The sequence below is a fragment of the Perissodus microlepis genome, chromosome 3, assembly GCF_051167445.1.
Source record: "Perissodus microlepis isolate ML-2025 ecotype Zambia chromosome 3, ASM5116744v1, whole genome shotgun sequence".
NCBI classification, from domain to species: Eukaryota; Metazoa; Chordata; class Actinopteri; order Cichliformes; family Cichlidae; genus Perissodus; species Perissodus microlepis.
In genome coordinates, this window is record NC_140463.1 from 14,887,788 (window position 1) to 14,915,660 (window position 27,873).

General features: G+C 38.2%; 1 protein-coding gene across 2 annotated transcripts; it reads right to left on the reverse strand.

Moving 5' to 3' along the window:
- Nucleotides 1-2,353: 2,353 nt before the first annotated feature.
- LOC146390101 (low affinity immunoglobulin gamma Fc region receptor III-like) lies at nt 2,354-27,330 on the reverse strand. Of its 2 annotated transcripts, XM_084923167.1 has the most exons (10): nt 27,300-27,330; nt 27,070-27,114; nt 26,598-26,858; nt 26,266-26,511; nt 7,606-7,851; nt 6,540-6,692; nt 6,309-6,350; nt 5,475-5,534; nt 5,253-5,334; nt 2,354-3,764 (listed from the first exon to the last, which is right to left on the reverse strand). In XM_084923167.1, exons 1-10 carry the CDS (start codon nt 27,328-27,330, stop codon nt 3,746-3,748), a joined length of 1,185 nt encoding a protein of 394 aa, XP_084779293.1. In that variant the 3' UTR covers nt 2,354-3,745. The 2 variants fall into 2 exon arrangements, with proteins under 2 accessions (XP_084779293.1, XP_084779294.1); XM_084923168.1 differs by lacking the exons at nt 26,266-26,511; nt 26,598-26,858; nt 27,070-27,114; nt 27,300-27,330 and adding exons at nt 7,938-8,198; nt 8,416-8,460; nt 8,658-8,854 and having other exon boundaries at nt 2,359-3,764.
- Between the last annotated feature and the right edge of the window lie 543 nt (nt 27,331-27,873).

Genomic DNA, 27,873 nt, shown 5'->3' on the forward strand with positions numbered 1-27,873 from the left:
GTCAAGCCTCACTGTTTCAGTTCCCTGTCAGTGGGCGGAACAACAAACCAGTTCAGACAAATGCTGTGTTTGATGCAGCTTGTAGACTGGTTCCTGTTTCCTGTGCTCAGTTTGGTGGACGCTGCTGAGATATGTCACAAAAGTAGTGAACATTTAATCCTCTTCTAGAGGTACTAAGCCCACTCAGGGAAAGTCATTAAAGGTATGTTCACTCACAGGACAGTAAATGATACTATGCCATTCTGACATTCAAACATTGTTCAGTTTTATATTGATCAGTCCAGTGATTTAATCCAGATCTATTCAAAATGATGTCAGGGAGAGAATCTTTTCATGTTTGATAATTGCGATATCTGCTTAAAATGTGTTGCTCTGGTGGCAATAAGCAATAACAACATTACTTCACTGTAGTGTAACGTTTGAACATTTATTTCATTTTTGTCACTGAAATGCACTCCATGGTGATGCTATATGATAAGAGAAACAGATGCCTCTGGCTCACATAAACAGGCTTAAAGAGATATAGAGGTTGATTTTGTGTTGGGAATTTTACAAAAAATGATAATGATGAACATAAGTTAGGTACTGTAAATCCCGGACTACAGAGCGCACCTGATTAAAAGCCGCATGCTCTAATTTTAGAAAGAAAATCAATTTTGTACTTGTACAGGCCGCACCAGATTTTAAGCCGTATGCGTTTCACTTGTAATATGAGATATTTACACAGAAATATTACACGTGAGGATTTTTAACGTTTAATTTAATCCGTAAGGTAACATAAACATGGTAACATAAACGTTATGGTAACATACAAAAATACATACTGCAAATGCTTTTTTTCCTCGAACAGCGCCTGTAACACGGCTACCTTTAAGTATACGTACGTATCGGTAACACACAAATTATGTTGCTTATGGTTTTTTTACGGAACAGTGCACAAACAACATTACAACGTCTCTTAACAACCGGTAAAAATATGTACCGTATATATACAACTTATCAATTTTATTGGTCTACTGTTACCAGGAAAAATGTTTTTGGCCGCATGAAAAAAAAAATGCATTAGCTGCACGTCAGTATAAGCCACAGCATTCACAGTGTGGGAAAAGAGTAGCGGCTTATGACCCGAAAACTACGGTAAGAAGATGAAATGTGGAAAGAAACTGTACTGAGGTCTTAGTAACACTACAGCACATTCACAGAAACTTTGCCAGATGTGCAAAAATACTGAGATTTAAAGAATGAAACATAAAAATCATTCAAGTTGAAATTACATCTAGAAAACAATACCTCATTATGCCTAAATATGGTTAAAAAGTTAACTGAGACCTTTCATCCTTAAGCTCTCTTTAATCTTCTCAGAAAACCAGAATTTGGTAATCATGCAACTACCCACACCTGGGCAGAGCATGTACAGTGCATGGGCGTGATGTTGTCTCTGAGGAAGCCAGTTTTCACAGCCAACCCAAAGAAGTCTGTGGTTGGATGGATGGATGAAATAAATAAATAATAAATAATTTGTTTGACATAGTGGACTTTCAGTGTGTTGTATATATTTTGTGTAAAGGTGTGGATACAACAATATTTAATACATAGAAATGCTATGATTGTCTGACTTCACCCTGGTTAATTATTCACATTACTGTCTTTGTTTATAAATCATCATATATGCAGCACTGGAAAACTGACTGCTATAAAGTAAGCCCCAGTTTCAAAGGGTCTGTCTAACATTCACAGAATGATCACAAAATTCGCAGAATGAACCTGTTTGTCCTTGGTTGATTTAGCCAAAGAAGTTCATTTTCCCTTCATCATGCTCAAGGGATGGCCTAGTTTAGCCTTGTACTAAAACTATTGTGATAAACAATGGAAAAACCACAACACTTGAGCAATTGAAAGCAAAAAAAAGGTGTGTTTTATACTCCCATTTATACTGCATTTTCTACTCCCTCAAACAAAATGGTAAGCAACTTTCAAATCATTATGTTCAAATCAATATTATCATCATGTTATGGAGCTGGCATTTATTTATATATGTCTTTTAAGCCCCAAGATGTTTCTAACTGGAGATCCTTAATATGTCCTTAGACTCCAAGAAAAGTTGGATTGCTTACCACTTTCTCCAACTTATTGATGAAAAAAACAGAAGTCCTTGTTTGTCCCCAAAACAGATTTGAGACTGATGAAAGCTCTTGGTTCCGATAATTGCTAAATCATCTATCAGGAACCTTGAAGTAACTGTTGTGTTTGCTCTTGTTTTGGATTCTCATGTTAAATCTCTGTTTCACTCCTTTTATCAGTTATGAAATACTGTCAAATTTCGAACTGGATATTGTTATTCATGCATTTATTTCATGACATTTCGATTACTGTACATCTGCAGGTTGTTCAGAGCTTTGCTGTGAGGCTTCTGACTAAATCTTCTAAGTAAGATTTAATTTTGACCTACCTGGTGTCATTAGGAGCCTGAACTGTTGTATAAATCTGGTGACGTCAATTACCTTACGTTCCTTCACTGTTGGACGTTGATGACAGTGAAATCTATTTGGCTAGGACCTGACAACAGCACCACTTGCAGAAAGCTTCTCTCTGTCTGATATCTTTTTTCCTTTGACCTTTTAGTCTGATGGGGTTTTTCCTGATACCTGAGATATTTTAGTCTGATGCCATTTAGTCAAAAGTCTGGTGCGTTTCTCAGTGAAATGTGAAGCTTTTTTGTCAACGTTTTGAAGTCTGTGGCTGTTGGATCTGATGTCTGTCAATGTTTTCCTGAGACCTCAGGATGCCCAGAAATGTACACTGCACTTCTCTCTCCTGTCCCTTGCAACTTTCAGCCTTTCGTAGGCCTCTGCTCTCTGCTGGATATCAACGGCCCCAAGCCCAATGCAAGCGATTCTCTCCTGCAATTTTCAGCCTTCCACTGGCTCTGTGTTCAGTCTGTCTTCCAAGTTTCGGCTTTCACAGGCTCTCTGCTCTCCATTGGCCATCTGCCATTAATGCAGGGTTTTCTTCTCTCCTGGCCAATCTCTTTGATGGGATTCATCAGCTCTGAGCTTATCAAAGCTCTCTTTCTCTATTTTAGCTCCAGCAGTCGTCACTTCATATTACAATTACTCTGCACCCTCCTGGCCCCCGGAGGCTGCGATACACTTTGCTAACCACACTTTTCCCACTCAGCATGGTGCTTGTGTAAGTTGTATCTTGCTTGTGCCAAAAGTAGAAATTCAGATCATTTCCTTTGGATTTATTATAGAGACGTTCCAGAATGAAATAAGACACCACTTATTTTGTCTCGGTACTAGACTACACTTAAAGTCAGTTAAAGTCATGCTCAGTTATATTTCATTGGTGATCACAAACTCAGTACGTCTGTTTCGGAAAAAGTGATGTGACATTTTGACATTAGCGGTTGACCACAGTGGGTGTCCTTGAAAGCTGCAGCAGCTCTTTTATTGTAACAGCATTCGTGAAAACAGAAAGAAGGTTGAACAAGTTGGTTAAAGTTCAACTTCTAAATATCAGGCAGGTGCCTTTGCTTGTGTTCAACTTTATATATGCACTTACAACCTCATGGGAATGACAACTAGCTGTATCTCACTGAATAAAGAAAAGTTATAACAGTTTATAGGCACGTAAATCAAACTGAGATAACAATTTGCAGCTTGGTTAATAACAAAAACAATATGTGATAAACCCAGGTTACTTCTTTGTTTTCACTCTTGCTCAGATGTGATTATGTCTTCCGTCAACTCTTTCTCTGCAATCTGTAAGACACACAAAAGAAGTGTGGAGGGAAAAAACCCAGAATAAATCACAGCAAAAATTTCTGGCTCAACTTCACCTACTTCCAAGGTGCGTGTGGAAGATGAAAAAACAAAAAACAGAATTAAAAAAAATAAATTTAAAAAATTTAAAAAAAATTTACTGTGGTGCATGTCGGTGAGGGTTCTCAGTCATCCAGGTCACCATAGTCTAAGGAGTTTGGTAAGAAAAAGCATCTTCTTTAAGTTTCCTTGAAAACATTTCACCTCTCATCCGAGAAGCTTCTTCAGTTCTAAGAGCAATTGGTGGAGAGTCCCTGATTGTAAGCCCAATGAGATTGTCCCCCAAGAGGGTCATGGACCTACTATCGATCCTCTACCTAGTCACACGAGTCAAGGTTGGCCAATTGTGTGGGTCACAATTAGCCAAGGTTTCTGGTGAGCCCATTGTGAAGCCTAGCCCCACAATATCATGTGATTTAACCGTTGAAGTGGCTCTTCTATGTTGTTCTGAGTGTGTGGTCTGACGCACTCAGTTAAAAACTGGTTCATCCCAAAGACAAAACTTCTAAACACAAATTTAACAATGTAGTGTATGCTGTACAGTGCAGCAAGAAATGCTCAGCCACTTCATAAACGCATGGCACAGAATAGAAGAGCCACCTCCACGGGACAAGACTCAGCGGTCCATCTAAATCTAAAGCACAAAGGTCACTCTTTCGGGGATGCCAATGTTCACATTTTGGACAGAGAGGATAGATGGTTTTAAAGAGGAGTGAAAGAAGCCATTTACGTCCACTGTGAGTGACCATCTTTGAACAGAGGTGGTGGTTTATGACACCAACTGTCTGCCATCTATAATCCAGTTTTGAGATCCCTTCCCAGACGCCTTAACGCCCACGCACACCCTGGGTCATCTGACCTCAGGAAATCACATGATAGGGTGGGGCCAGGTTTCACTATGAGCTCACCCAAAACCTTGACTGATTGTGACCTACACCTGTTTTCACATCTTGGCTCATGTGATTAGGTAGAGCATCATTGGGGGTCCTTTGGCCCTCTCAGGAGATACCCACAGGGCTTAAATGCGGGACTCTCCACCAATTGCTCTTAAAAGTGAAGAAGCTTCTCGGATGAGAGGTGAAACATCTTCAAGGAAACTTAAGAGAAGTCCAGACGCTTTTCCTTTCCAAGCTCCTCAGTCTATGGTGCATATTACAGACCAATATTCTTAGAGAAGCTCCCAAACAAGCATGTTCAGTGAAAAACATTAGTTTTCTTATTCTGTGTACTGAAATCAGCAGTTTTACATACACATTAGAAGTTAGTTACTGGTATGAATAAAAAAAAAAAAAAAAAGTATACCTAATATGAACTTCATACCTAGTATGAAGTTGTCTAGTTCACCCATCCCACACTTAGATCTCTTTTATCCATCATAGATTGTGTGAATGCAGCACATAAGGCATCCCTGTCTCCAGTCTTACCTACTGTATTGTGGAATAGAATGGATCCACAGTGATGGGTTGGCAAGGACTTCCTGAAGAAATCGCTCTGCTGGTTCCTGCTTCTGCTTTAACAACAGATGAAATTAAATCAGTTGGTAGCCAAAGGTTTTCACATATTAAAATACATATTTCTTTTAGATCAAATTACTTGCTGATGTTTCTCAGTGCCATGATGGAAATGCCTTTGAATCACAATTAGTCTTACCTTGTGGTTGAGCGAGGCCTAAGCTGTAATAAATAGGTCTCGAGGGTGATGCATCTTCATCTTGTAATGAAGAGGGACAGTGCGAGTGAGGGGAACCACAGCAATACTAGTCATGATGATCCCTGTCATTCGATGTATTCAATAGGTTTTAAATTTTTAGGAAAATCTGACATTGAAGGTTAGAAAAGGAAACTTATGTCATTCCTACATTGGCCCATTTTATAAGGTGTTGCTAATGTAACACTGAGCTAACAACTAAACTAAAATATTACACTTTACAGTTCTGATCTATTTGTATTAGATTTACACAACACATACTTTATCCCCCCAAAATCTCAGATATTTTTTCCTGTAATTTTTGGATGTCTTTTTTTTTTATTTTTTTTTATTTTTGACTACTGCAATTTCTGTGTTTTATGGGTTGTCAAAAGGAAAAATTCTTGGTTTTATTCTGCATTATTTTTCCACCTGCAGTAGAACACTTTGTGAGACATGTAATGCTGGTCCCTGAATATTATTGTTTAAAAGAGAAAGTAATTGGGTTCAACTTAAAGTTAATTTTGAAACTGAATGCATGTCTGAAGGTGAACTTCATGCCACATGTAACTATTTTGAGAGACAGTAAGTGTCTAAAAGATCAGCTTTAAAATCATATTCTATGTGGTTTTCGTTTGAGGCGTACGTTTTTGGAAGCTGAAATTATCACTCACATCTATACCGTTATAAATATTACATACACGTCAAACAAAAACGCAGAAAACACCACATGAGAAAACAAAGGCAATCCTTTTCTTCACAGAAGTAATTTTTTGATACTGTTGCTGAGTAAAATACCTCCCGTCTCTCTTACAGCAGCACCTGTTGCTCTGCCTGCATCTATGGGGATTAAAAAAAAAATACATGCATTTTTCTTGTTTTGTTCTTTTGGGGTGGTTTAAACACATTAAACAGGTATAAACAATTAGTTCAAGCCAATTAGTTTCTAAAAGAAAATCAGACAACATATCTGGCTGACAAACAAAATTTCCATATAGTAATAACAATAAGAATAGTAATTTTCATTACCTCTCTTCCAGTAACCTTTGCCAAAGTGATGCAGTCCCACTGCCACCAACAGAGCACTGACTAAAATGGTGGCAATGATCCAAGGTGTGGCAGCAGAGGAGGAATGGCACACTTCTTTGGCTGGATTAGTTGTGCATTTTATTTTTTGAGAGTCTAAATGATGGTTAGAAAAGACAGGAAGGTTTTAATGAGACAAGAATGGTAAACCATCAAATGAAATTAAAAATCTTGCTAATCAACTAAAAAATGTCTAAAACACCATGAAAAGTTTGGTACACATATTTTAGCTGTTTAAATGTCCAATTAAAATTTGCACACTGGAAACTTCTGAGCATTACAAACATGCTAATATAAACAGATTTAACTGTCATGGCTGCGGTGGAAGACGGGTGGTGTGTAAGAGATAGAACCCAAGATGTAGGCACAGCTGAGATGCGAGTGAGCATTATTTACAAGGCAGATGCTCCAAACAGAAACAGAGCGGGCATGAAACAGAACCTAAAGATAACCTATACTGGAGGGAGCTTACAAAACTGACCTGAAACAGAGAATCAGGGAGGGAACACAGACGGACCAGTGACGCGCACAAGAAGACACACACTATAAATACACAGACAGGAACATGAGGGAACGAGGAACAGGTGGCAACACAGCTGGAACTGATTGGCCATGACGAGACAAGGAAGCAAAACAGAATACACTAACATGAGACATAGACCTTCAAAATATAAAAGGAAATCCACAGACTGAATTCAGAGTCACAACACTGGAGGGAACACAGACTACAGAGACCAGAGTGACATGACACATGACTGACTGGGGAACGAAGGAATAAACACAAAGGCAGAATTAAACCTAAGAGCTAGAAATCACGATCCCGGAAGAACAACAGAAACCAAAACCCCAATAATCACAAACCATGAACCAACAGACTAAACAACACAAAATCAAAACACTGGGCCACAAGCCCAGGACCATAACTTTAACAGCTTTGCATTAAGAGAATCAGCTGTCATTCATTTCACAATTATGTCTAAACCTATTTTAAAACATCTCAGTGTCTCACCTGTGATGTTCAGCCAGCTCTCTGGTGATTCTCCAGCTCCTGAGATGCTACACTTGTAAAGTCCTTCATCTGACTTGGAAACTCTCTGGATGGTCATATTTCCTGTGGCGCCTCTGTGGGTGAGACATCCATTTTTGTAGAAATCTGCTGTCAAGTTGGAGGTTGGAATTTTGTTTCTGCAGCTCAGAGTCACAGTTTCTTCCATTAACACAGGAACAACAGGACTCTCCAGGATCACAGGACCAGCTAAATGACATGCATTTGATAATTACATACATGTAAAAAAATTCAATTAAAAAATATTAGAAATGTTGGTATTTCCTCAAAAGTACCAGTGACAGAGAGGGTGATAATGTTGCTTCTTGTTCCTCCTTCAGTCTCATACCAGTACTCTCCACTGTTGTATGTATAAACAATTTGAACAGAGCAGGATGATCCTGTTGGTGTCCTCTTATTAGCTTTACTACATGATTCTACTTTCCCTTTAATTTTATGCACAACTTCACAATAATCGACTCCTTCACAGTGAAATGTCACTGATTCATATTCAAAGAACTGCAATCTGTTTGGAACAACACGAAGAGAAACTGCATCTGAAACAGAGTCAAATGAAAGACTCAGTTTAGAGTTTTACTACTAAAACTGGCATACTGCACTTCAGTGAACAAATAAAACAGTAAATAAAACAAGAAAAGATATGACAAATACATTTGTTTCTCTTACAAAAACACTGTTTTACCCCCCTACTTTGCTTGTTTGATCAAAATCTGACCTGATATTGATAAACACAAGCAAACAGGTGGTACTCACCAACTTTTCGATCCTGTACCAACAACAGAATCATGATGGTCATCACTGAAGAGAGAACAAAAGGAGCTACACAGTAACTAAAACACATACTGTATAATTGCTAAATGTACTAAAAGCTTAAAAGTAAATTATTATTACATCTCATACATAGTCCACAAAATGCAATAGCCTTCTCAGTATAGTATAAAACAATTATACAGGAACAATTTTTAGAATACTGTAGAAATTGAGAAAGTACTCACACAGTGTGATGCAGACAGAGCTGACCTCCATGTTGTATTGCTGTATACAGAAGACTGAAGCTTATCTGAAATGAGCAGGGGTGTCTCTTTTCTAGTAAAAAATATTTTTATTTTAATTAAATAGTTTTCAGACTTAATGTAGTTATCTAGTGTTACAAAAGCCGATTCCAAAGAAGCTGAGTGTCTTTTGTGTTAAGTCAAGCCTTAGTTTCAGTTCACTGTCAGTGGGTGGAACAAACCAGTTCAGACTTGTGCTTTGTTTGAATCAGCTTGTAGACTGGTTCCTGTTTCCTGTGCTCAATTTGTTGAATGTTGCTGAGATATGTTACAAAATAGTAAACATTTAAACCTCTTCTTGGGGTACTCAGTCAACTCAAGGAATCACCAATAGTGATGTGTCGGTCGCGAACGAAATGGCTCTTAGAGCCGGATCTGTGACGCGAACGACGCGAGCCGGCTCCTTATTGCGAGCCTTGGGGTTTTTTTTCCTTCTCTCACCATCTCTCTCGCACTTTTTTTCCGCTTCACTCCGCATGCGAGCCTTGTGCTTTACGCTGGGAAGAGGGGGGGTAGTTACACTTGCAGTAGCACAGGAACAGAGTAGGAGAGAGAGAAAGAGAGCCAGGGACAACAACGTCACATTAGAAAGGTATAGTAATCATCCACAACTATTTTCAGTTGCGGATGATAAAGGATTCAGAAAGTTTATTCATGCAGGCCCATATGACAGAGAATGTGCATCTTCTTTTTGTTTTCATATTTTAATTTATATTTAATTGTTTTGTGGTTTGCAGTGTTTTGTGTTGTTTCATTTTAAATTTGTTTAAAAGGAAAAAGCTGAAAATTTAAATAGTTAAAAGTTGAACTGTGACTAGTTGGTTTTTGTATTATATGATTTACTTATTACATTTTATGTGGAGTGAATAAATAAAAGTATATTTACGGTGGCCCCTACAGACAAAGCACGTACAAACTCCAAAACACGTAAAAACTCCAAAACACGTACAAAACACAACAGAAGTTCTCCAGGGTGCTAGGCCCAGTGTTGAGCTTTTGTTACCTAGTGGCTACACAAGCCAGCAAGTACCAATGACCGGATTTGGTGTGTGGTAGTAACAGGTAAATGAACATTTTTTTTAAAAATTATTTGAATATACATGAGTGTTTGTGTATAAATACACAGACAATACACATATGCTTTCAATTGTGTAATTTAAGTGATCTAGGTAGCTCTGATTTGAAGTTCAGTTAACGCTAGAAATGTGTTTTGGAGTTTGTATGTGTTTTGTCTCTAGGGGCCACGGTATATATTTATATATAAACATATATAAATAAAACCACTTTTTTTTACATTAGTAATTCCTTTTGTGCATAATTTTATATTATTGTTAATAATAAATTAATTAAAGCAACAAAACAAGCTGAAGACATTTCAACATTTATTTAATCTTTGTCACTGAATTGTACTCCATGGTATTTGATAAGAGAAACAGATGTCTCCCATACACATAAACAGGCTTAAAGAGATAAAAAGGTTGCTTGTGTGCTGAGAATGATAATGAAAAAATTATAATGATAAAAAATTGTTGAATATCTTAAAGTTTTTTTAAGAAGGTTTCCGGCAACTAGATGGTTGCCAAGGCCCTCAACTGGTTGCCGGATATTGGAGCAGGTTGTCCTGGAGCACTTTGTGGAGGGACTCTCGGTAGGGCCTGCAGATGCGGCCTTCTGCCACTGGTAGGCTAACCTGGACATTGCAGTGGCAAGAGCAGAGGATCACTTGGTAGGGCAGCCAGAGCAAACTTGTCTGGCAGCGAGAACTTGGCCAGTCACAGCCCCAAGGAGGAAGTCAATTCCATATCCGGGCCACCGCAGCCAGTTTGCCAACTCATTTCTTGCCAACTCTCCACAGGCTGCAGGCAATGGCCCTTTTCGAGCTCTTGTTCTCTCAGCACACCCCCACAGCAGTGGGGACAGAGCATCTCCTTGGTAGATCCCACAATAGATGGTGACTTGTGCTATGGGCTTGTTACCCTCTGGTGTTGTCCACCACATCCTCACTGAGTTTCTGATGAATTTAAATCAGCTGTGTTGGATCAAGGACACACCTAATACCTGCAGGGCACCGGCCCTTTAGGCCTGGAGTTGGAGACCCCTGGTCTAGGCATTCCAGGATCCAGGTGTGGGGTATTGAGTCATAGGCCTCAGCTGACTGCTACCAGTAGCTGGTGTTTTGCGCCTCTGGTATTCTTGCCAAACCCTTTCTGTGCCCCCCTCATGTATTGACCCATGTGCTTGTTCATCTTTGCCGCTATGATGCCTGACAGGATCTTCCATGTGGTACTGAGGCAGGTTATTGGCTAGTAGTTGGATGGGACCGGTCACCTTGAAGATCAGGTTAGCCATTCTGGGTTCTCTCGTCAACTAGCAGCTGGTTCATTTGTGCTACCAGACGCTCATGGAGGTATGCATGGAGGCTTTCACCCCTAGTCCAGCACCCTGAGACTGTATGCTAAGCGGAAAGAAGGAACTAGTGAGTGCCAGCACCACAGTCCAGAATGAGGCAACAAACATCCATGAATACATCAGGAAGATGGCCCCAACCAATGTGCTCAGTGGATACCTCAGGCAGCAGAAACCCAAGAAAGAGGAGGAACAGGAGGAGGCATCATGAAGGGACAGGCCCCTGCACGTTATGTACCACTGGTAGATAGCGGGGCTTGCTGATATCCAGAAATCCTACCAGTGGCTGGACAAAGCTGGACTGAAAGACAGCACAGAGGCACTAATCCTGGCAGCACAGGAACAAGCTCCAAGCACAAGATCCATAGAGGCTGGGGTCTGTCAACCCCAGCAAGACCCCTTTGAAAAGATGCCCCTGAGACAATCCAGCACATAACAGCAGGGTGCCCATTTCTAGCTGGCAGGGCATACATGGAACCCCATAATTAAAGTGTCCAGCATGGTGTACAGAAACCTCTGTGCAGAGTACGGCCTGGAAGTCCCAAGATCAAAATGGGATATGCCTGCAAGGGTGGTGGAGAATGACTGAGCTAAGATCCTGTGGGACTTCCAGATACAGATGGACAAAATGGTGGTGGCTAACCAATTGAACATTGTGGTGGTAGACAAACAAAAGAAGATAGCTGTAGTGATAGATGTAGAAGTTCCGAATGACAGCATCATTAGGAAAAGGAACGTGAGAAGCTCAAGAAATACCAAGGGCTCAGAGAAGCACTCGAGAAGATGTGGAGGGTGAAAGTAATGGTGGTCCCAGTGGTAATCAGAGCACTAGGTGCAGTGACTCCCAAGCTAGGCGAGTGGCTCCAGCAGATCCCGGGAACAACATCGGAGACCTCTGTCCAGAAGAGCACAGTCCTTTTTTAAAACTGATGTGTAGCCGATTGCCACAGTCGTCGAGTCCTTAACCACGCAGGGCTCATGGCCAACCCGAAGAAGTGTGCAATTGGACAGAGGGAGGTAAAGTATTCTGGGGTACCACTTGCGAGGCAGGTAGCTGCGCCCCAGATCTTGTCCAGTATATGGAGCTGTACCAGGCAACATTCCTGCAGGCAAGGAACACTCTATGTATTCTTCAAATAGTATTGTGTTCTAGAGCAGGGCGATCAAACTCACTCAGAAATGTAGTTTTAAAACAACATTCAATACATTGTCGCTCAATCACTTAACCCTTTAAAGCCGATTGGAGCGGGCACGCTCTGTTTTGCGTAACAATTTTTAAATCCCGGTAGCACTGCAACCACGTAAGCTAGCGCAATAATTTTTTTTGCATGTGAAACTGGAGGAGTTGTACTTACATCTTATGCCATCAGCTTGTCCTAGGTTACAGTTTCCTTCCACATATGGCTTTGCAAAACCTGCATAAAAAGCACTTGCAGCAACAAAAACATAATATTCCAGAAACACGCTTTGCTGATCCGATCAGCTGTTCGTAACACTTCCTACATCCATCAGCGTGAACTATCGCATGTCCTCCATATATTCATATTGCACTGCTGGAAATAGTTTATTTTGATGCATATGCTGTTTTTTGGTTTTTTTTTGCAAATTTGCATTATAATATTTATTTTTGTTTTTCCTGCAGTATATAAAAATTGGTATATTTCAAAAATAAAACTATGAAGAAACCTAAAATAAATTTCCTGTGGTGGGAAACTATTTTGTGCAACTTTTTTGTATTTACAGTTTTGAGGGATAAGTACGGTGGCCATGAGGGGCCAAACGGACTGCAACTTCAGAAAACAGTTGCAAAAAGAAAAATGCTGCAAAAAGAAAAACACCTGCAAAAAGAAAAATACTTGCAAAAAGAAAAATGCTGCAAAAAGAAAAACGCTGCAAAAAGAAAAATGCTGTAAAAAGAAAAACGCTGCAAAAGCACACACAACACAATGGAAATGTTTCTGGGGAGACAATAACCGGACGGACCAGTTGCACGAACCAAAACATGCTAACAAGTGCACTGGGACTGGGAGACACTTCAAAGAAGTGGAAGCGGGGCGGCCAAAGAGTAAACTTTCAAAAGTAAGTTCTGAATATTATGTCACTTATTTATGTGCAAATGTTTAATAATGAAGAACATTAAAACATTATTGTTGGCCACATGCCGGTGCCAAACTAGGTATCCCCGACAGAATTTTTTTTTCCCTGCGTCGGGAGCACACGCTGGACTGTCCAAATCACGGACAAACAGTATTCCGCATTGTTGATTTTTAGTTTAGAAACACTTCTTATAATGACTAACTACTCCTGACATTTTTTGAGATGTTAGCTCTTTATACAACGAAGTTATAGTGGGATACAAATAATATCAGGCTGATCCTGCCACAATTTGTTCCCCCTGTGTAAATCACACAAACAGTATCCCACATTGCTGATTTTTTGTTCACAAACACTTCTTATTATGACGCATTACTCCTGAAACTTTGGAGGATTTAGCTCTTTATATAGTAAAGTTACAGGAGAATAAAAATAGTTATTAGCCAAAATGTTAATGGTTTATTAAAATAATCCCATCTGATACCCCGTGAGCAATAAATATATAATTTTCTGTTGTAACCCTCAAACTGAATGGTAATGTAACGATACTAATTTTTCACAAAATGAAAACATCAGTACTTCCTGTGTGCTCCCAGCACAGGGGAAACAAATTCTGTCGGGGATACCTACTTTGGCACGACACCTGCAAAGTTATGTGACATTAGCGATGTTTGTACTTTCAGCGTTTACTTTGTTTTAAAGCCTTTACTTTATACGCCGTTCGATAGTCGACCTTAATCTTACAGAGAATCTGATGATTTTATGGATAATTAAAGTCATTCATATATCCACAAACACAACAGGCTGAAAGTCAGTGATGCTGCTTGGTTTGCAGTCCTGAATATCACGGCACAAGCAGGATTCACTGCACTGTTAATGTTAGCTATGTTATATTGCTGCCTCTGTTCGGTGGTGTCGAGCCAAACGGACTTTAACGTGTGTTTGAACGAGCTGACGGTTCACTTGTTAAGCTGAAAGAAAGATGCTTTAATCACAGGAGTCACACATGTGTCCACTGTACCATCTGGGAACTCTTCTTGTTTAGCACTCGTAATAACACAAACACTAAATCCTCCTTCTCTTGTGCTGTTTTGTAGCAGTGTATACACCTGAGACTGTCACCTGTCTGTCTGCCCTGCACTCTCTCTCTGTTTCTTTCTCTCTGATTGTGGAATAAAAGTATGAACATGTATTTATAAGTTACACTTGTGTTTGAATCCTGCAGCTTATCACACATTTGATTTCCATGTGTGACAACTGCAAGTGTCCAGAGTGAGGACAGACTGAGGGACCCACTGCTGCACATCATCTGTGAGGCTTTGCACCCCTGATGATCCACCAGGACAAACTCAGCAGTGCGTGAGGAAGAGGAGGAGGAAGAGCCAGCAGCAGCTGACAGATGGAGAGAATAGACAGACTGTTCCCTGTTTGTGAAGGACTGCTAGGAAAGTTAAACATAACTAACTGTCTGTCCTGAATCAGTCTTATTAGGTAATTTTCAAATAATTTTATCATTCCAGTGTTTTCAGTGTGGGAGAAAGTACTCAGGGCCTTCAAGTTACACACTATTAAAGGCAGCAACAAGTTTAATATTCAGAAACCTAAAGTATGTATCAGCAGCAGAATGGAGCTAAAAATAAATGTTTGTTTCAGTTCTATGAAGCTTTGAGTATTTTGGATTAGTAGCACTGCTGTGTTTGTTGCATCATATTGCTGTAATTGTTTATATGCTTTATATATTCTGAGGTAAGTTGATCTATAGTGTTACATCATATTCTATAAGGATGTTATGTGTTTGTATACTTTCTGCCCAGTTTGACCCATTTAGCAGAAGTCAGCCTGTTTAAGGCTCTGATATCTATTCTGTATGACTTAAAGCAGTTATGACATGGTCTGATTTTCTCACCCAATAAAGGAATATTTAATATATCAGTCTACTCTTCATTCTATCAGAAACAGTTATCACAGCTCGTACATTTGCTTTTTCCACAGATATATAAGCACTGAGCCAAACTTAGTAATGCCAACATATTAAAAGAACAATATTTGTCTCTTATATATAATACATCTATAGATACACTGTCACATATACTTGTTTTTAAGTGAAGATTTAAGGTTAGGAAATATAAATAAATGCAACTTGAATCTTTACTGAAGCTCAGTGTTTGGCACAGAGTTCATGTTCAGTGCTGTAATAACTAATAATGATTAATATAATATTGGCCATATTATATTTACATTACCAAAGTGAGATTACTTTAGTCTCATGAACAACATTAGCTAATTGTTATTTACTAGCTAATCTTAAATGGCTGTTCAGTACAGAAATTAAGCCCAATAATCATGTTTTACAGTCCTGTGGTCTCAGCCTCAGATACTTATCAAATCACACAGAGCTCATGTAGAAACAAATGTACAAAATATGTTCTCCTTCATTTCTGTCAAACAAAGCTGTATGAAACGTTTCCAGCTGTTAGTATCATGGTTGCTAGGCAACCTGGGCAGCGCGAAGGAGGCTAGACCGTCCCATTTCACAAGCCTACAAGCCTCGCACTTCCGGCCTCAGCGGTCTTTGAGTACGCGGCCCTTGAGGACCGTTAAGGCTGCGTACTTTAAGGCTGCAGACCCTGAATTGGGACACAGCCCCTGAATTGGGATACAGCCATACATACATGTTTTGGTTCGTGCAACTGGTCCGTCCGGTTATTGTCTCCCCAGAAACATTTCCGTTGTGTTGTGTGTACTTTTGCAGCGTTTTTCTTTTTGCAGCATTTTTCTTTTTGCAGTGTTTTTCTTTTTGCAGCGTTTTTCTTTTTGCAGCATTTTTCTTTTTGCAAGTGTTTTTCTTTTTGCAGCATTTTTCTTTTTGCAGCATTTTTCTTTTTGTAAGTGTTTTCTGAAGTTGCAGTCCGTTTGGCCTCTCAGGGCCACCGTAGATAAGCCTCTTAAATTTCTCTAACTAGAAATATATGTTAAAAAAACAAAAACGATTTTCAATTTTTTTTGTAGTTTATTGCCCTTTTGTGCAATGTATGTAATTACTATGCACTTAATGCAGACATATTATTAAAATTTGGGCTATAATGGTTGTATTGATGTATAGCAACTTGAAATGCTCCCGAAAATGGCACTACAACATGTAAAAATATAATATAAGCTCTGGCGGACTTGGTTCTATGGTAGGTCTTAAAGGGTTAATATGATTGCCTGTCTTCATCCCAGTTAATTTTGTACTATCCTCATTTATGTCTTGCATGCATAATCATCCAAGAAAGGAAATACCAAAAAAATTGATTCTGTTCATCTGGATGTAGTGTTTTCAGTTGGAGAAACATTTAATCACTCATCCAAGAGTTCTTCAGTCTCAGCTGACTACAGGTTTCCCCAACCCGTTAAATGCTTCTTCCACTGAAAATGCTACAGCCAGATAAACAGAAACAACCGCTTGTTATTTTCTTACCTGGATGATTGAGCATGCATCAAGTTGCAATGTGTGAAATACATGTCACGCTAAATTTACGACACAACCTCATTCAATGAAATGTCTATAACTGGGCAGAAAACTGGACAATTTTTGTGATGAATAACAAAATTTTCTACTCAATTTCTCTGAGGAACCGAGGGATTAATAAAGTTTTATCTAATCTAATCTAATCTAATCTAATCTAATCTAATCTAATCTAATGTTTCTCTCACTGAAAACACAAAGTCCAAATGAGGGTTTTCAAAGAAGCTGTGTTGCATTCAATTTACCCACGCTGGTTCAGATTATGAAACAGGAAAAAAATGGCAGACTGCTGCTTTTAGTGCAACTTGCAGTCATGTAATCCATCATTTTGGATTTTCTTGAAGTCACACAGTGTCAACAGTGAGTAGATGGTTCTGGCATTCTGTCCAAGTACTTGACCCCTCTTCTTGGCAAAACTGGTAGAGTTCATTTAAACTGGTTAAACTTAGCTTTTAAGCATAACCCACAAATTTTCAGTACAGAAAAAGGAAGTGGGCTTTGGCAAGCTCATTCTAGAGGTTTAACACCAAGCCCAGATTAAAGATTTGGCTTGGTGTTTGGCAAAAGAAATAGCACAAAAAATAAAATAAAATTACTAAATAACATTGTTGTCTTAACATACAAAGAAACTAACATTTTAAGACGTCCTTTTACACATTAAATTGATATTTGCTTAACTAAAATAGAAAATATTATCAATTTACCACTTCGCTACACACAAGCCCCCCCAACAAAAAACAGTAAAGAAAATTTGAAAGATTTAGTTTACTGATGAATTACCAAACTGCTGAACTTCAACTGTAAAATAACAAAATGAACTTGTAAAGCATAGGAAAATAGCAGTATATATATATATATATATGTATGTAAGAAACAGAATCAGTCAGTGTCAGTTTAAAATATAGAGGGCAGAATGTTGTCTCTCATCTTTATTGTAGTGGACAATCTTGGGAGGACTTCAGAAACTGAATTTGAACAAGTATGGTGTCATTAATAAGTCATTGAGTATCTTATTGGAAAAAATGAAAAGTGTTTCATACAACTCTTTCCTTATCCTTTCATGTTATATATTCCTTGATATATTGTTATTTTTCAAGGTAAACTTTTACTTGGGCGCTAACAATGAATGTCAAGGTAAAGACAAACAATGTGTGATTTAGATGCTGAGAGGTGGTGCTCTGCCCGTTTCTGCTTGACCTTTACTGTTTTTATACAACATATTTGACAGGATATATATTTTTTCTCAAAAGGTCAAAATTGAGATAAAACCTAACTGAACTGCTTCTAGGTAGTAGAAAAAATGTGCATATGCAAGTGAAAGGTGTCTTAATGGTACACTTTCTGTATTTCATGTTAGAAAATTGTTTTGAATCAAGTGCTTTGATTTAGATTAAAGATTAGATTAGATTAAATGAAACTTTATTAATCCCTCGGGTGGGTTCCTCTGGCAAATTCAGCTTCCAGTAGCACAGCACCGACAGAAGTTGCATGTTACAGATACAATAAGGGGAATGAGAGTAAGGATATAAGCATAAATACACCATATGTACACATATTTAAATACAGAATATACAATATGGATAAATAGGATTGCACATTTGAGTGAGTATATTGCACAGTGATTATTGCACAGTGTAAAAAAGCACTGCAGCTCAGTTAAGTGCACACACAAACATATATATAGACTATGACAGCCAAACATTCATGATAACAAATAATATGAAAGGGCAGTAAGTAGGGAACTGATGCACCAGCATCGGTTGAGTAGAAAAAATACAAACACCACAGAAGTGTTAAGCAATATTAAAGCAGTTTCTTTAGCTGTTTCATTGATGTTTGATGATCTGTGGATGATCAAAGATTAAGTAGTGAAGCGAAAAACCTTTCCCCTCCTGCAATCTAGTGGTTACTCTCGGTACTGTGTCACGCCATCTGACTCATTATAGACTTATTACACTGTAAAGATACAGAGTCTGCGGGTGTGTGGCAAAATTTCAGTTATCTATGATTTAATTTCCCTGTTATTGGTAGAACTTTGTGTCATCATAAACTGAATGTAAATACGTTAAATTCAAATTTTAATTGCTTAGATTGAATCGGATTAATTTGCTTTGAAATTGTATTTCATCCTTGTTTAAATTTAGCTCTTGGATGCTTTCTGTTTCACTTCTCACCATTCAGTTTCAGTTCTGCAATTCAATTTTCTTAAATTCAGTTTTTGGGGTCATTCATCTTGGTCCTTCAAGAAAGCCACAGAGTAATTGAGCGCAGATTAATAGAGCTATGTTGTACCTGTGGACCCAGAGTGTTACTGAGCTAAGTGTTACTACAACATCTTGAGCTTGAGTGGGGCACAATGTTAGGATGCCTGGGTCGTTGACCCAGGGTTTTTGAGTTTATTATTATTTATAAATTCTAGTCTTTGGTTTCTTTGTTAGAGTTCTGTCTTTTGGTTTATGTCTCTGTCTTCTCTAGTCGCTCTGTCTCCCCTGTCAGCTGTATCCCCTTGTCTAGTTCGCGTCTCTGTGTATCCTTAGTTGCTATATCCCCGTGTCCAGTCAGTGTCTGTGTCTGCCCTGGTCCCACGTCTCTGTTCCCTCTGTAGTGCCTGCATGTGAGTCTGTGTCCTTTGTTCAGTCTGTGTTTTGTGTTTCCTGTTTTACTTTGAAGGTCTCTGTCTCATCTCAGTGTGTTCAGTTTACGCTTCCTTGTCTCGTCAGTTCTGATTTGCCCCAGCTGTGTTTCCCTCCTGTTACCCATTCCCTGATTGCTCCCTCTGTGTATTTAAGCCCTGTGTTTCTTTGTGTCTGTGTCGTGATCTACCGTTTACTTAGCTGTGTGTTCTGTCAGTCCTCCGGTTTAAGTTTATTTTGATTTTTTCCAGTTATGTTATATTTGAGTTTAACATTAAAGCTGTTTTGAGTTCGCGTTTGTCTCTGGAGTCTGCACCTTGGGTCCTATTCCTGTCTGCACACAGCCGTCACATAACACACAGATTACATGTTCAGTGGATAAACTCTCAGATTAATAATAAATATATTACCTGTATAAGAAAAAGCATTGCGTAAACAAATGATAGCCTAACAGTAACTGTAATTCTTATTGTAGCTGTTAGCTAAAACAATTTTATGAAACTTTGAATCAACACTAAGTAAATAAGCAGGTGGAACATACAGTATGGAACGAGGGAGAATACAACACTGGATGGAGGAAAACAAAGGGCTTAAATACACAAGGAATAACCAGGAACAGGAAACACATGCGGAACACAATTTTGGCTAATTACAGAAAATTCAACACCAGTTGAGAATGAGTCTGTGCACTCACATATTAAATGAACTGAAATCAATAGTGTGATCTCCAGTCTTGATATAAGTAATGAGAGAACTGACAGCTGTTATTTTAATCAGCCTGTCTCAGTTGTTTTAACTCTAAGTATCACAAAGTAATGTGGTAATATCTGGACTGACGAGTTTACTGTCAGCATTTTAATCACTAGTTTAAAGGCTGTAGGTTGCAGCCGTTGCTCAAACACTGTATAAATGTAACAGGCCTCAGTGCTGGTTCTAATACTCTGAGCTGCTTCAAGCTTTATTTGTGAAGAGCACGGCAGCTTACAAAACAGGCTGCTAGCTCTCCGTTTTGCTGCAGGGTCCCTTCATTCTTCATATATCCGTGTTGAGCCGAGTGTAAATCCTGAGGCTGAACGGCCTTTGTACAAGCACACATGCTTCTTAGCAGGGCGACGCTATGAGCTAGAAAAATCCAGGCAGACAGCCTGTGTCTGTCCAACCAATCAGAGAGCTCCTTACATCCCACGGTGTGGCTAATTTGAATAGCCGCAGGATATTTAAAATGAAGTTGTTAATCCAACAGCTAATCCAGCAGCTAATCCAACAGCTAATCCAAAAACTAATCCCTGAGTGAACAGGAAAGGGAAATGGATTTTGAAATCAGGAGTGGAATCGTCATTTTAAAAAGCATTTTGAAAATCACTTTATTAAATTGGAATTCAAAAATGAATTTACAAATGCAGAAGTTATTTTACAATTCATTATTTAAACACGGAATTCTTTATTTTGATGCGTGTGGCTCTCGTGGTCCTCCATAGGAAAAAAAGCTGTCAGGTCTCAGAAGTTAGGTCTCAAAAGTCAAGTCTCAGGTGTGAGGTCTCAGCCAGTCAGTCAGGTCATCAACATGTGACAGTGGGAGGGCGTAAGGTCATTGACCTCACCGGAATTTTACCACAGCTCAGGCTCCAACAAAAGCTAATTTAAATTTTTATCCCTATAGTCCATACTTTTGTCACAGATGTGTTATATTAAGTTGTGGTTAGGTTGTGAAAGTTATATAACACATCTCAGAGAAGGAAAGCCAATTTTGTAAGGCAAGGCAAGGCAAGTTTATTTATATAGCACAATTCAACAACAAGGTGATTCAAAGTGCTTTACAGAGACATTAAAAACAAAAATAAATAAAAATAAACTAATAAACTAATAATAATAAACTAATAATAAACTTGTACGATAAACTAAATCAGCACTATTTTTTTCTGTCTCTTTCGTTCTAGCTAGCGACAGTGGTGGTGAAACATGATTTAAATTTAAACTGTTTACTAATTGTTTTGTATATGTTTCAGCAAATGGACAAGCTTAAAGCTTACGAGCAGCTGAAAACAGACCTTGAAAATGGTCATTAAAACTTTATAAAATGTTGTAATGCTTGCAAGTTGATGTTTTTTAACAGCAAAGAACCCTGAGAGTATTGTGCTTTAACCCTTTAAGACTGGTCAGAGCGGGCAAGCTCCGTTTTGCGTAACTGTTTTTAAATCCCTCTAGAAGTGCAATCACGTAAGCCAGCGCAGTAATTTTTTTTGTTGTACATACATCTTATCCCATCCGCTTAGGTCGTGGTTTCCTTCCACTTATTGCTTTGCAAAATTTGCATAAAAACCACTTGCAGCAACAAAAACATAATATTCCAGAAACACACTTTGCCGATCCAATCAGCTGGTCGTAACATTTCCTACATTGGAATAGATTCAAATGACATACCAGGAGGTGGTGAGGTAAAGAGGTTGGGTTTCCCAAATTGACCTGGTGCATTGCGTTGCTTGCAGATGTCATGGGCGTTCCAAACTGTTTGCTCTGTTTTTGAATCTCATTGAAGCAGTGGCAAGTGTGAGTACTGCAAGCAGTTGCTATGAAAAAAGAAAATTAAAAAACTTAATATGTTCATTTGCTTCTTTGAGTTTGGGTTGTTCAATAAGGAAAAGCTCAATTTTTAACCAGTACTCAAAAACCAAAGGCATTCCTCGACCACATACTTTGAAACTTCTGCTTGATCATTTTTCATGTCTGAAACATTGACTCACATGTACACAGGGTTGTCCAGTTCAAGAATGCCAGACTACATCATGGCCTAAGCGCTAGCAAACACTCTCCACTTGCGGTATTGTCAGTTTACTATTGGTAGAATAGTATAAATACTTTGAAACCCGTATTTATTCATCTTTATTACATATTATTTGAATTTGCACATAACTCTGATGTTTAACAGAGTTATGGTGGGATTTTACAGACATTTAATTTTTTTTAAACTGTACCACCACATGATGCATCTGCTTATAGAAACCTGAAATTACAGCCCTCAAAGTAGTCGCTGATGCGTGAATGATAATAACAATGGTTTATATTTTGGTTCATGGTTTTGGTATATGGTTTATATAATGGTTTGTATTTTCCATTTATGGTATTTATCATCATTGCTCTGATTTTCCTACAGCGAGGGAGTCCCACCAGCAGCAGCAGAGCTACCATTGCTATGCACGACGAGATGCATACTGTTGGCTGTGAGAAGGAATCTTTCTGAGTCGCTTTGCGAATGACTGCAGAGATGATATAAAGAAACTATTGGATGTGCTCACGTTTGGTAATGATTTAATATATAAATCATCATTATTGTTTATCACTGGCAAATTCAAGAACTGACAATTGACCTGAAACTGCAGTTCCTCTAACGTCCACATGAGGCTGTCTCCACTGTCTCCCTGGCTGTGACCCAATCCAGCGACCGCACGCTTCGTAGGACGCGCACTTCACGGACTACGTATGGCGGGTACTACGAAGTACGAGAAGTGCGGAAGTAAGAGGCTCGTGAAATGGGACGGCCTAAATTTGCACCACCAGCTGTACCTTCCCATACCACAGACCACGTCCTTGCGTGTGTCATCTCTCTGCTAATTGAAGAGCTCCAACAACTCAGACGGTAACTAATTACTGATTACTTCCCCCAAAAAGTAATCCCGTTACTTTACTGGTTACTTATTTTCAAAAGTAATTAATTACTTAGTTACTTAGTTACTTTTTAAAAACATGATTTACAACCTGAATAGGTAATAAAGAAATAGATCTTTCAACCCAATTCTACTTTTTCTGCATAATCCATCATACAAAATGTAATTAAATGGAAAAAGTCTCTTTTTAAAACTTGTTTTATTAGCTTTAATCTTTTAACTTTATGCATCAAGCAAAAATTTAATTATATGCAACATTCTCTGACTGGAATAAATTTGTTTCTGCACATTCCAGCACATAAAATAAAATATTTTTTGTGTTACCACTCAAGTCTTTCAAATAAATAAAATCAAAGACTCAGCGGTCCTGTTGCTCTATTTTCACCTGTATAGCAGGAGGAGGTTTGCCCTGGTGCAGGTGTGCCACAGTCAGTGGAAGAATCCGCGAGTTTGTCTGTGAATTTCCCATTAGGTGGTAACGTACTCGGTGCTTGCTCAGAAGTTAAGGGGTTTCTTTCGCTGTAAAAAGACGTTTTCCTCCCACGCAGTGAACAGCGGACACTAACAGCAGTCACTTTTTACGGAATCAAACTCAATGTATGGTCAGTACTTCCACGCTTTAAACGCTGCATGCTCATACTCTCTCCCGCACTCCATATATTATCCATTGTTGATCTGCACACAGCTGTTGCCACGAATGTCGCACTCGCTTACGTCATTGTCATGAGACACTCTCGCAACAAATCACGGTTTTAGTAACGCAGTAACGCAGCGTGCTTACGGGAAAGTAACTTTGTTGCGTCACTGTGACGTAAGCGTCCCACAAATGTGGCCTCAGGAGGATGCAGCCCATGAATTTGGACATCCCCATTGTGTAAAACTAAGTAATGGCATAGGGAGAGGAAATTCTGCTGAAATAAATCATATAGTCACTGACCTTATTTAGCCTCTCAAAATATAATCTACTGTACCCTATTGAGGCCAAGCCCACAGGAGTTGAGCACTTCCTCCCTCACTCAGCTCCTGACTTCTGCTTTTCATACAGTCTGATCAAACAAAAGTAGAAATTCACATGATTTCTTTGGCTTTATTGAAGAGAAATTGCAGAATGAAATAAGACACCACTTATTTGTTTCGGTACTAGACCACACTTAAAGTCAGTTAAAGTCATGCTCAGTATCAAACATGGCAGTTATATTTGATTGCTGACCACAAACTCAGTGCGTCTGTTTTGGAAGAAAGTAATGTGACACTTTGAGATTAGAGGTTGACCTCAGTGAAAAGCTGCAGAAGCTCTTTTACTGTAACAGCATTCATACATGTCTAAAAACAGAAAGAAGATCAAACAAGTTGGCTAAGCTTCAATGTGTTCAAACTTTATATATACTTATAACCAAATAGGAATGGCAAATAGTTGTATCTGACTAATTAAAGAAAACCTATAACTGTCCATGCACTTGTACATCAAACCCAGATGACAATAACAAAAACAATATATGATAAAACCGGGTTACTTCTTTGTTTTCGCTCTCACTCAGAGGTGATGATGTCTTCAGACAGCTCTCTCACTCTGAAAACCTGTAAGACACACAAAAGAAGAGTAGAAGATAAAACAGAATAGAAAAAGTTAACAATAGTTTAATAATAAAGTAGTAATAAGATAAGCTAAGACAATTTTTTTTGTCAATGTAAAGTCATAATTAGCACAATAGCACAAAGAAATTGGAAGGTATAGTAGCGCAACAAGGCAAAAACAAAAACATAACAATGTTCTAAGTATTACCACCCAATTCCCAAAGTAGTAACCACTTAATGTCCAATTAATATCATAGTACAGTGGAGCTGTATTACATTAAAAATGCTTCTTCATCTTGTAATGAAGAAGGACAGTGGGAGTGATGGGAATAATAACCACATCAACATTAGTGATGATGGTCTCTGTCTGTTATTCAATGTGTTTCTTAGGCTTGATTGATTTAGGAAAATCTGATATTGAGGGGTACAAAAAAAAACCATTCCTACATCATCCCATTTTGTAAGACTGCTAACGGAACAGTGAGCTAACGAAAATCTTACATTTCTGAATGAATTTTTGCTGTTTGCCTGATAACTCTTCATAAATCACAGGAATATCAGCTATTCATAACAGTTTGTTGTATTTAATGTTGCCTTTGTATGCAACTAAGATATTGCACTTTACAGTATTTGTATTAGATTTACTGTACAACATATCCTCTATGCCCTAGAAATCTCAGTTTTAATATATTTAACTTTTTTTTTAAATATATAATGACCTCTCCATCATATATTTTTTTGTTTTATGGGTGGTCCAATGGTAAAATTCTTAATTGTATTCTACTTATTTTTTCTTCTGTAGTAGAACGATTTGTGAGACAATTATTGCTAGTCACTGAATATTATTATTTAAAAGTAATTTGGTTCAATTTAAAGTTAATTTTAAAACTGAATGCATGTTTGAAGTTGTACTTCATGCCACATGTAACTACTGTATCTTGAGCTGTCTGAGATACAGTATGTGTCTAAAAGAAGAGCTTTAAAATTGTATTTATAGTATTTATTTATAGTTGTGTGGTTTTCATTTGCAGTCTACACTTTGGAAAGTCAAATTATCACTCGCATCTATACATAATAAATATATAAAAGTCAAACAAAGCTACAGACAACATCACATGAGAAAACAAATGCAATCCTTTTCTTCACAGAAGTATTTTTGTGATATTGTTGCTCAGTAAAATACCTCCTGTCTTTCTATTTGTATTTCTTTTGTTTTATTATTTCTTACAGCTTTCACTTTTATTTAAAAAACCTTTGGAAAAGAAAATCAGACACAGTATCTGCCTTACAGGCTAATTTTTAATATAATGATTATAATAATAATAATAATAATGATTTTAATTACCTCTCGCCCAGTAACCTTTGCCAATGTGATACAGGCCCGCTGTCACCAACAGAGCACTGACTAAAATGGTGGAAATTATCCGTGTGGCAGGAGAGGAGGAATGGCTCCCCTGTTTCTCTGGATTGGTTGTGTAATTTAAATTTTGAGAATCTGAATGATGGTTAGAAAAATAACAAAGGTTTAAATGAGGCAAGAATGGTAAACCATGAAATGTTAATTTTAGCCTCTTCATAAAGACATTCAACAACAGCTTTGCATAAAGAGGATCAACTTTTATTCATATCACAATTATACATAAACCTTATTTTAAAACATCTCAGTGTCTCACCTGTGATGTTCAGCCGACTCACTGGTGATTCTCCAGCTCCTGAGATGCTGCACTTGTAAAATCCTTCATCTGACTTGGAAACTCTCGGGATGGTCATGTTTCCTGTGGAGCTTCTGTGGATGAGATATCCATTTTTGTAGAAATCAGATATGAAGTTGGAGGATGGAATTTGGTTTCTGCAGCTCAGAGTCACAGTTTCTTCCATTAATACAGGAACAGCAGGACTCTCCAGGATCACAGGACCAGCTAAATGAGATGCATTTATCAATTAAATACAGGAAATTAAATGTAATTATAATATATCTTAAAATATTGTCTTTCTTCAAAAGTACCAGTGACAGAGAGGCTGATAATGTTGCTCCTTGTCCCTCCTTCAGTCTCATACCAGTACTCTCCACTGTGGTCTGTATAAACAATTTGAATGGAGCAGGATGATCCTGTTGGTGTCCTCATATTAGCTTTACTACATGATTCTACTTTCCCTTTAATTTTATGCACAACTTCACAATAATCGACTCCTTCACAGTGAAATGTCACTGGTTCATATTTGAAGAACTGCAATCTGTTTGGAACAACACGAAGAGAAACTGCATCTGTTTGGAACAAAGAAAAAAGTAAGACTGTTGAGAGTTTCAGTACTAAAACTGGCATACTGCACTTAAACATTGAACAAATAAAAAGGTAAATAAAAGAATGAAAATATACCATCAACAAATTTCTTTGTCTGACAAAACAAGTAAAGTTTCTCCCTCATCCGCAACATGTATTAATGTTGACATACACGAGCAAACCATTGGTACTCACCAACTTTATGATCCAGTACACACAACAGAATCATGATGGTCATCACTGAAGAGAGATAAAAGAGTGGAGTACTGTATAATTACTAAATATACTAAAAGTAAAGTATTACTACATCTTATATATAGTCCATAAAAATACCATAGCCTACTTTTCTTACCTAAAACATAAGAAATACATAAGAAAGACCTAATTTTTTTTTTTAATGATGTAGAAATAGAGCAACTACTCACACTGTCTGATGCAGAGAGCTCTGATCTCCATGTCGTCTTGATGTAGATGGAAGACTTAACAATAGTGAGCACAGGTGTCTCTTTCCTACTAAAAGTATTTTTAAAATAATAAGTTAGTTTTCGGACTTAATGCTATTATATAGTTTTACAAAAGAAGCGTTCCCAAAGAAGCTGAGCTGTTTTTGTGTCAAGTCAAGCCTCACTGTTTCAGTTCACTGTCAGTGGGCGGAACAACAAACCAGTTCAAGTTTAATGCTGTGTTTGATGCAGCTTGTTGACTGGTTTATGTTTCCTGTGCTCAGTTTGGTGTACGGTGCTGAGATATAGCACAAAAGTAGAAATCTCGTCTAGGGGTACTCAGCCCACTCAGGGAATCACCAAAGTCATTAAAGTTATTTTCAATCACAGGACAGCAAATGTTACTATAGTGTGTGATTGGATGGATAGATAAAACAGCAGCCATTGCATTCTCCATCCCAAGACCAAATAAACAGATGTATGGTTTTGCCATGTTATTGGTTGAATAGTTATTTGCATTAATGACAAGCTGAACAAGTGCGAAGAAGTAGCTGAT